The 11,344-nt window shown below is 37.8% G+C and overlaps 1 protein-coding gene across 2 annotated transcripts in view; it reads left to right on the forward strand.

The window, feature by feature from the left end:
- Positions 1-11,344, forward strand: part of Fam120c (family with sequence similarity 120C) — a 121,210-nt gene that overhangs the window by 80,033 nt on the left and 29,833 nt on the right. For both annotated transcript variants that reach the window (XM_021152990.2, XM_029473215.1), the window contains exon 10: positions 5,215-5,464. In XM_021152990.2, the coding sequence (XP_021008649.1) occupies positions 5,215-5,464 (250 nt within the window). The remainder of the gene's footprint in view (positions 1-5,214; positions 5,465-11,344) is intronic.

Consider the following 11,344-nt stretch of genomic DNA (forward strand, 5'->3'; position numbering starts at 1 on the left):
GAGTGCTGGGATTAAAGGTGTGCGCCACCACGCCCGGCCAGATTTTTTTTTTAACATAAAAACTGTTCTACTTGAGCCAAGCACCACAAAAGAAACCATGGTTCACTCCCACCTTACCTTCACCAGCAAAAACTATCTTCCTTACAACTATCTTCCATTAGCAGGCTGTAATAAAGTGTATTGCTTTACCAGATACCGCTGGGGGGGGGTGTCAGGAAAGGCCAAATGAGGAATCAAAGCATACTCTTCCACGTGCCAGCAATGCATGCCCACCTTCACATACTACAGTGGTCACAAAATGCCTGGCCAAATATAAGATGTGACTAAGGTCCAGAATCATAAATTAAAACTCACATGTTTGGATTCAAACTGAAAATTCCTTCCCATACCAAGAAATATGAAGGTTTCAAATGCAGATCTCAGACAGATTGGAAAGAAAATGAATACCACAAAGCTAATTAGAGAAGAATTTCAAAGCAACTTTCATAAAAAAGTTTTTAATAAATAATTACAAACGTTCTCAAAACAAATTGAACATAGAAAGCCAGCAAAATAGCTCAGTAGATAAAAGGGCATATCCCTGGAACCCATGGTGAAAAGACAGAATAACTCCTGAGTGTTGGCCTCTGACCTTCACACACACATGCACACACACACACGCTATATAAATCTTTAAAACTAAAAAAAAAAAAAAAAAAATATTTAAAGCATCAAATGGAAATTTACAACTAAAAAAAAACTCACGATAATCTAATTAAAACCAAATTGCACATCAAATCACTAAAAGACAGGGACAAATTCTCTCCCACTGAGAGCAGACAAGGTGGCCCAGTTAGAGGAGAGGATCCATAGGCAGGCAAAAGAATCAGGGACAACCCCAGCTCCAGTTGTTGGGAGGACCTACATGGAGACCAAGCTGTACAACTGCTACATATGTGCAGGAGGTTTAGGTCCAGCCCATACTCACTTTTTGGTTGATGGTTCAGTCTCTGGGAACTCCTAAGGTTAGTTGACTCTGTTGGTCTTTCTGTAGAGTCCTTATCCTATTTGGGTTCCTCAGTCCTTCCTGCAACTCTTCTACAAGATGCCCCAAGTTTCATCCAATGTTTGGCTGTGGGTCTCTGCATCTCTTTCCATTGGCTATTGTGGGGACCCTCTCAGAGGACAGTTATGCTAGGCTCCTGTCTTCAGGCATAACAGAGTAACATTAATAGTATCAGGAATTGGTTCTTGCTCATGGGATGGGTTTCAATTTAGGGCAGTCATTGGTTGGCCATACCTTCCATCTCTGTTCTATCTTTGTCCCTGTACATGTTGTAGGCAGGACACATTTTAGGTCAAAGGTTTGTAAGGTACTGTCCTTATCCCTCCATCGGAGGTCCTGCCTAACTACAGGAAGTGGCCACTTTAGGATCCATATACCCCCACTACTAGTAGTCTGAGATGGAATGGCCCTCAGAGCCACCCTGGGGCTTCCAACCATCCCAGTCTCTAGCATGTACTAGAGAGTGCTCCCCCTACCTCTGATTTCAGTTCTGTCTCCCCTGTTCTCCCTCTCTGCCCCCATGTCCTGCTCCCTTTTTCACCCCCCCTTACCAAGTTTACTCCCTCCATCCACCTCCAATATCTATTTTATTTTCCCTTGTGAGAAAGATTTGATCATCCTCTCTTGGGCCTTCCTTGTTATTTGGTTTCTTTGGGTCCGTGGAATGTATCTTAGGTATCCTGTACTTTATGGCTCATATCCAGTTATAAGTGAGTAGATACCATGAAAATCATCTTGGGTCTGGGTTACTTCACTCAGGGTGATATTTTCTAGTTCTACCCATTTGCCTGGAAAATTCATAATGTCCTTGTTTTTGACAGCTGAGTAGTATTCCATCGCATAAATGAACGACATTTTCCGTATCCATTCTTTGGGTTAGGGATATCTGGGTTGCTTCCAGTTTCTGGCTATTATGAATAAAACTGCTATGAACATAGTTGAGCAAGTATCCTTGTGGGATGGTAGAGCATCTTTTGGGTATATGCTGTGATGAAACATCATGACCAAGGTAACCTATAAAACAAATGGGCTTATAGTTTTAAAGAATTAGAGTTCATGATGGTGTTGGCTGAGCAATGGCATGGTGGCTAGAACATCTTTATCCTCAAGCAGGAGGCAGAGAGAGAGCCCACTGAGAATGTCAAGAGTCTTTGGAAACTTTAAAGCCCATCCCCTTTGAGATATCTTCTCCAACAAGGCCACACCCCTCATCCTCCTGAAACAGCTCCACTAACTGGAGACCAAACATTCAAACATATGACCTCATTCTCATTCAAACCACCACACCAACATATGATTATTTTTCAAATAAGATCCTTTAGAAATGGGGCTGGAGAGGTGGCTCAGCGGTTAAGACCACTGACTGCACTTCTGAAGGCCCTGGGTTCAAATCCCAGCAACCACATGATGGCTCACAACCATCTGTAATGAAATCTGACACCCTCTTCTGGAGTGTCTGAAGACAGCAGCTACAGTGTGCTCACATATAATAAATAAATCTTAAAACAAAAAAAAAAAGTTTAAAAAAAAGATCCTTTAGTAATGAAGAAGAACTAGGTTTTTTTTTTTTCTTTCATGCAGAATGTCTAAAGGCAGTTGACACAGAAAGAGAATGGTAAAAGAGTGAGTCTTAGAATACCAGAAAAGAAGAAAAAACAGTAAAAAAATCAAAATAATTGATAAATTTAATAAACATCTTTGGAGTTTCTAAATTGCATTTACTGAAATGAAAATTATAACACTATTTCAATGTATATACAGAAGCTATTTAGGGCCAGGGAGATGGCTTAGCAGCTAAAGGCCTGCTACCAATGACAATCTAAGTTTGAGTCCCAGAACTCACATGTTGGAAGCAGAAAACCACTTCTGTGTGCAGGCTGCGGCATAAGTGTACCCACCCCAAACACATACTAAGTGAACAAATAAGCATTTTAAAAAGAGAATATATTTTAGACAGTTATAAGTGGAGTTCATTTGAACTGTCGAAGTATTAGTATCTACTAATATAATTTATTTATTTCCTTATTTAGTTTTAATGCTAAAGACTCACCAGGGCCTCATGGATACCAAACATTCATGCTGCCATAGAGCTATATTCCTGTTTTCTCTTTATATATCTTTTAATGTACATTATTGATATTAAATTATATAGATAATACAGCTGGGGATATAACTATGGTTGACCCTGTGCTTAGTATGCCTGAAGTTGTGGTTTCAGCTTCTTGCACCTGCCTATACACACACACACACACACACACACACACACACACACATATATATATATATATATATATATAGAGAGAGAGAGAGAGAGAGAGAGAGAGAGAGAGAGAGAAAGAGAGAGAGAGAGAAAGAGAGAGATGTACTTAAGAGACAGAGGCAGAGACAGGATGATCTCTGAGTTTGAGGCCAGCCTGGTCCATAGAGTAAGACTGTGTTTCAAAAAAAAAAACAAAAAAGACAGGAATAACATTCTAAATCAGTATTATAAATAAATCAATATAGGATTTTAAAAATTAATTCAGGTTATTCATAGGAAGCGAATAACCATAAAGCTGAGCAATGGCAAACAAAACAGTCCCATAACTAAAATGATAGTCTTACTCTCTAATATAGAATAGTCACATCATTATGAGTCACATCACTAGATTAGTCAGTATGTGCTGTAGACTGAATGCTTTCTCATACCTGCCACATTGATAAGTTGAAATCCTAACGACTCATTGGTTGGTTATAAGACAACATTCATAAACAGCACTTCCGTTTTTGTGAAAGGAACCCCAGAGGCTGCTGTGTGAAAATATATTAAGATAGCTATCTGTAAACTCAAAAGCAAGCCCTCACCAGATGGATCTCTCTACACTTGCTTTCCTGCTTCTAGAACAGGAAGTAGATATCTGTGGTTTATATGCTATCTATCTAGCCTATGGATTTTTTGAGACAGGGTCTCACTGTGTAGCTCTCACTGGCCCGGAAATAACTATTTAGACCAGAATGGACTTGAACGCATAGAAATTCACCTGTCTATACCTCCCAGTGTCCAGATTAAAGGTGTGCACTACTACCTCTTCCGGTGCTGGTTTTCTTTATAGCAACCCAAACAGATTAAGACAATATAGATATGAAAATTCTTTAAATATTAGCCTATATCATATGTATAGAGTTCAGGGCCAGCTTGAGCTACATGCCGTGGTGCTGTCTTAGAAAAACAAAGAAACAAAAAATTAGTAGAATTTAACAACACTGAATATATATACATACACTGAAATTTTAAATTTTCAAACAAAACCAAAGTAAGTAGTCTTTTTTGTTTGTTTTGATAAGTAGGGTTTATCCTGTTGTGGCAAGGGTAATACAATATTTAAATTTTTACTTAAAATTAACCTGCTGTCTAAATAAGATAAAGAAAAGAATCATATGGTTTTATCAATAGATATATAGGAAAAAGCATTAGGCATAATTTGACATATATTCATGATAAAAATCTCTCAAAAAATGAAAATGAGAGGAAATACCTCAACTGGAGCACTGAGTGAATATCACACATCTCATATAACAGACCACAAATTAGGAATCTGAGGTGTGCTGGATGCTGTGATTGTCTACTGTGTCTACCTGCGTAAATCTAATTTATGTTGGATTTGAAGGACTTGGGGTTTTGGGTTTTGGAGACAGTCTCTGTTACCTCGGCTGGCCCCCAACATGTGACAAACTTCCAAAATTGCTAAGATTTGGGGCGTTTTGTTTTAGAACTGAAAATCATTGGGAATATCCTACAATCTGTTATGAAACTAAGTACTCACATAATTCTTCCTTGGATGCCTTTCTTTGTCTAGTCTGCTATATCTACTTTAAAATGAGTTTGAAAGTATTTTCAAAACTATGTGGGATGGGATCTTGACTTTTTCCTCTGCAAAGTAAGCACTGTGCTCTACAAAAATTTTGTTATGACTGTTCCCTTTTCTGGATCTTTATGAGAATCAATGTGATAATTAAGTATCAACTGCCTACTAAATGCATGTGGCTCCTAGGATTTACTAGTACTGACAATAACAATTACAGTGACCAAAATCAACAGATATTGAAGTACAACAGGTTGTCTGTTGTAGGCAATTACAGTAATGTTCAGCTTCTCTGGAGCCCATTTCTCCTGATTTTCTGTTTTTCAGTTCCTTCTGTGATCCTTAAAGAGTGGTCTGCATATAAAGGGAAGTCACCTCAGACCCCCGAGCTGGTATCTGCACTCACTTTTCGGGAATGGACTTGCCCAAACCTCAAGAAGCTCTGGTTAGGCAAAGCAGTTGAGGACAAGAACAGGAGGATGCGGGCTTTCCTGGCCTGTATGAAGTCAGACACACCCAGTATGCTCAATCCAGCTAATGTCCCCACCCACCTGCTGCTCATGTGCTGTGTACTCCGGTAAGCTGTACAACAGACTCTCCCACTTCACTTTTTGACATCTTCCTTAAGGGTTTTCTTATAGCATTTCAAGGTGAAAAGATTTTTGGTTTGTGCTTGACTTAGCCTTAGCCTTCAGAAACATTACGAATGATTGTTATATGGATAGTCCCAGTTTGTGAGCCCATGTCATCATTTGGACATACATGAATTCAATTTTTTATTTAAAAAAATTTTAGAGTCATTTATTTTTATGTGGATGAGTGCTTGCCTGCAGGTATGTTTGTGCACCATGTGTATGCAGTGCCCCCAAAGACCAGAGAGGCTTTGCATCCCCTGGAACCTGAGTGACAGATATTTGTGAGCCACCTGTGGGTGCTGGAAATCAAACCCCAGGTTCTGCTAAACACTTAACCATCTCTCCAGCCCTGATTTGTTTGATCTTACTTACATTTTATTGCCAGCAGTCCTCATTCATTGTTTATTATTATTATTTTTTTGATTAGCTCACCTATTATCAAGATTTCTCCTCTATTTATGCATCCTTTGTTTTGGTTGATTCTCTCCCTCAGCCCTCCTCTCCTGCATCTCTCTGCTCCTCCTTCCTAGTTAACCCCCGTATCCCCATTTCCATTTTCATTTCACATGTGTTCTACTATCCTCTTCCTCTTAAAGCCTCTTTTTTTCCCTTCCTGGATCCATTTCTGGAATCTTGACTGTACACACATTCACTTCCACCTAAATGCACATATATAAAAATTACCAGCTAGGATAGAATATTAGAGACAGCATGTGGTATCTCTCTTAACCTTAGGTTATTTCACATATCTTTCTGTTGCTTACTTTTTTGTTTCTTTCTTTGAATTTTAATTTATTTGATCTTATTTATCATAATGTTGTCTTAGGAATGATTGTTATATGGATAGTTTCAGTTTATGATCCCATGTCTTCATTCGGACATGCACTGATGTACTGTTGCTGTAATGAAACACCACGACAAAATCAAGTTGGTGAGGAAAGGGTTTATTCGGCTTACACTTCCATATCAGGGTTCATCATCAAAGGAAGTCAGGACAGGAACTCAAACAGGGCAAGAACCTGATGCAGAGGCAATGGAGGAGGGAATGCTGCTTCCTGGCTCACACCCCATGGCTTTCTCAATCTGCTTTCTTATAGAACCCAGGACCACCAGCCCAGGGATGGCACCAACCACAATAAGCTGGGCATTCCCCCATTGACCACTAATTAATAAAATGCCTTATGAAGGCATTTCCTTGACTGAGGTTCCCTCCTTTCAGATAACTCTAGCTTGTGTCAAGTCAACATAAAGCTAGCTAGGACAAATGGACTCTTGCTATGTTACTAAGCTTGTCTGAACTTCTGTGCTCAAACCATCCTCTCTACTAAGCATCCCTAGAGAATTGGACTGTAGGCGTAGAAGCTTACATCCATTCAGCTGTTTTTAATCTACCTACATTCATATATGTTCTTCTTGATTGTTGGGTTATATTTCAACTATTATACTATTATCACAGTATTTTACTGATTAATTGATGGATATTTCTTCCCAGTTCTTTGTGTTCAAAAAATATTTTTTAAAAAACCTGTGTTTATTGATTTTATGTATATAGGCTATTTGGTTGCATGTATGTCTGTGCACCATGTATATACAGTGTTCACAAAGGTCAGAAGAGGCTATCAGATTCTCAAAAATGGCATTAGAGATGCTTGTGAGCCTCCATGTGGGTGCCATGAATCAAACTACTGAACTGTCTGTACAGTTTCCAGGAAATATTTTCAGGAAATATTTACTTAATGTTCCTTTGTCATTGTATCTGGAGTAAATACCCAGGAATAGAACTTCTGGTTCCAACAAGCCAGTGGCTCTCAACCTTCCTAACTCCACAACCCTTTAATACAGTTCCTTAGGTTGCAATGACACCCACCCATAAAATTATTTCCATTGCTATTTTATAACAGCTACTGCTATGAATCATAATGCAAACAATTTTGGAGACAGATATTTGCCAAAGGGGTCACATACACCCCATAAGTTGAGAACCCCTGCTATAAAAATATACCTGTAAAAATTTTACTAAACATTGCCAAATTATAATAGATCTTAGCCTTACTGATTTATATACCTAGAATAACACTTAGATTTTCCTATTTCTTCATATTTCCAGTACTAATTGTCATTCAATCAAAATCTAGTAGACTTTATACAATATCTTGACATTTGTTTTTCTTTAACTACTGATAAGGATGGCCTTTGCTTTTTTTTTTTTGTCTCCCCCTGCCCCGCCTTCGGGGCTAAAGATTATGTGCAAAGAAGTTGCTGTAACCTTGAACTACACAACAGTCCCGTTTTTCTGTTTTTGTGCTTATTGGCAACTTGAGCATTTTTTTTAATTTTTAATATTTTTTATTACGTATTTTCCTCAATTACATTTCCAATGCTATCCCAAAAGTCCCCCATACCCCCCCCCCACTTCCCTACCCACCCATTCCCATTCTTTTGGCCCTGGCATTCCCCTGTATTGGGGCATATAAAGTTTTTGAGCGTTTTTTTAACTTTAAAGTATTTTAATTAATTGTATGTTTATGAGTATTTTGACTGCATATATGTCTGTGTACCACGAGCATGCTTGGTGCCTTCAGAGGCCACAAGAAAGCAGATGGTTCTGAGATGCCGTATCAGTGCTGGGAGCTGAAACTGGCTGGGTTATCTAGATGACCAGCCAATACTCTCTTAACTGCTGAACTATCACTCCAGCCCCTTATACTAACTTTTTAATATGCCAGTTGTGGTGGCACACACTTTTAGTCCTAGTACTAGGAAGGCTGAGACAGGTGGATCTCTGAGTTTGAGACCAGCCTAGTCTATATAGAAAGCTCCAGGGCACTCAAGGTTACATAGAGAGATGCTGTCTCTAACAACAATCTTTTAAATATAAAATTAAAACTTCTATCATTTATTCCTATTTTATGTATATGTATGTGTGCCTGAATGTATGTATATTCTCCATGTGTGGGAAGGTGCTTATGGAAGCCAGAGGGTATCAGATCCCCTGGAATTGGAATTACAGAAGGGATGCTGAGAACTGAACCTGAGTCCTATGCAAAAACATGTGCTCTTAACTGCTCAGCCATCTCTCCACCTTTCTTGTTAATCTGTTTATTCTCTATTAGACTATGTCTCTTATACTTGCCGATTGCACAAGTTCCTTGTGAGATATATAACAGAAATTTTGTATATTTGTATTCTTATGCATGTGTATTTCTGGCCTGTCACAGTTTGTTCAAATTTTATATACAACATCCTTTTATCTGATGGAATTACTTCATTTTTCCAAATCTTTTATTATTATAATTTTCTACATGAAGAAAAATTAGAATAATATAATATACATCAATATGAACATTACCTGTAGTCTACGATCAATGTAGAAATTTTATCCATAAACTATTCACTTGCCTATCCCTGGTTTCTATGTATCCTTCTTGACAGATTGCTAAGATAACTGTAGATATCAATAAACATTTCTTCTTATTGAGAAGCACATATTTTGGTTTGTCAAACCCGGTAACTTGGTTTGATAAATTATTTAATAAATTCTCCATGCCCCTGGATCATAAAGATATTTTTCTGTAACACTTTTCAGGTAAGGTTTTTAAGGTTTTTAATATAGTATATATTTATCTTAGATATGCAGAAGAAAGGGTCTTAACTTTCTTTCTCCATATACTGAGTTAGATCCCCATTTGCATGTATTAAATAATTTCTTTTTCTTTGATTTACTGACCTATAATAACCACCTTCCTGTGTACACATGTGCATATGCAGTACACAAACACATACAACACACACACTCCATTAATTGATTCTGTTTTATTCATTAACTAATTATTAAGGGATCGAAATTTTCTTTAATATTAGGCAGGGCAAATTACTCTGCATGTCTTGTTTCAAAATTATATCATTTTTACATTTTATGAACTCTTAAAATATATAATATGTAATTAGATTAATTTTTACAACAATATTATTGCAGTTCAATTTGACATTGAATGGATTAATTTGGGGACATTGGCATCTTTATAATATTACGTCTTTGTGTCCAAAAACCATAGTTTACCTCTCCCATTGATTGATTAGGTCTCTTTCTTCATGCCTTTATAGATTAATTTTTTTCTACAGATCTCTACAATTTAATTCCTAAGTACATGATATGTTACTATAATTAGGGATGGTATTTCCCTTTTATGCTTTCTAATTGTTATTTGCTGATGCACTGAAAGTATTTTTTATAGTGGGTAGTTCAGATTCTAGTTTCTGTAAGTTATAGAAAACTGACCTTCGAAACTGGGAAGATCTTAGCTTGAATTGTGTTTTGATTATCACCATGCATGTGTGTACATGATGTGGGTGAGGAGATGCACATGCTACAATGTGCATGTAGAATTCAGAGAACAACTTCACAGAGTTGGTTCTCTTCTACCTTTGCATGTATTCCAGTATTGAACTAAGGTTGCCATGGTTGCACAGCAAGCACCTTTACAGGCTGAGCATTCCTGCTGGCCTTGGATTGGTTTTTGGTACAGAATTTTACTGTGGAACCCAGGTTAGCCTTCATCTTGTGTTGAGGAAAATCCTGAGTGTTGGGATTACAGTTATGGACCACCACACTCAGCCTCAGTTTAGATTTTTGCTTTGGCCCTTTTTGTCTTGGTAACTCACTTTAGCTTTTCTGAACATTTGTTTTTTCATTGTAAGTGACATAATAATTCTTCACAGAGTCATTTGAGCATTTAAATAATGCATGCAAGGTCCCTCCTACAAAATAGATGCTCAATATAATGTATTGGTTATCTATCTTGACAATCAGATTGATGACTCATGAGATTTTCTCCCAAATGAATAATAGATATAGTTTTTTGTTGTTGTTGTTGTTTTTTGTTTTGGTTTGGTTTTTCGAGACAGGGTTTCTCTATATAGCCCTGGCTGTCCTGGAACTCACTCTGTAGACCAGGCTGGACTTGAACTCAAAAATCCGCCTGCGTCTGCCTCCTGAGTTCTGGGATTAAAGGCGTGCACCACCATAGATTTTTAAATATCTCATCACTAACATATTCCTGGATCACAAAAGAGAGATAGCTCAGCAGTTAAGAGCACGGGCTGCATTTCCAGAGGGCCTGGGTTCAATTCCTAGCATCAACATAGCAGTTTACAACTGTCTACAATTCCATTTCCAGGAGACCTGACACCCTCACATAGACATACATGCAGGTTAAACACTAATGCACATAAAATATATCATTTAAAAGCTTGTCCTATATTGACTCTGAAATTGGGTATTTTGTTTCTTCTTTTATTACATTTATTATATATGTGGATTATGTGTATGGGGTATGCATTTGCTATAATTCACATGCAGAGGTCAGGACAACTTGTGGAAGTTGATTCTCTCCTTCCATCACGTGGGTCCTGGGGATGGAACTCAGGCTTGTGAGGTTTGATGTCAAGTGCCTTTGTCTTTGGAACCAGCCTATTTTAATCTTAGTTCTCAATTATTTAGTAATAGCATACTTTACTATTTACTTGGTTGTCTTGTTTGTGTAGAATGTGTCCAGGAGCTATAGTATCTAAGACAAATACTATACTATTTTAATAAAGCCTGTGAATGTCCTCAACAGAAACTCTCAGTATTGTGTTCAACCTGTTTATTCTTTTTTTTTAATTAGGTATTTTCCTCATTTACATTTCCAATGCTATCCAAAAAGTTCCCAATACACTCCCCCCCCAACTCCCCTACCCACCCACTCCCACTTTTTGGCCCTGGCGTTCCCCTGTACTGGGGCATATAAAGTTTGCAAGTCCAATGGGCCTCTCTTTCCAGT

The sequence above is a fragment of the Mus caroli genome, chromosome X (assembly GCF_900094665.2).
Source record: "Mus caroli chromosome X, CAROLI_EIJ_v1.1, whole genome shotgun sequence".
NCBI lineage: Eukaryota > Metazoa > Chordata > Mammalia > Rodentia > Muridae > Mus > Mus caroli.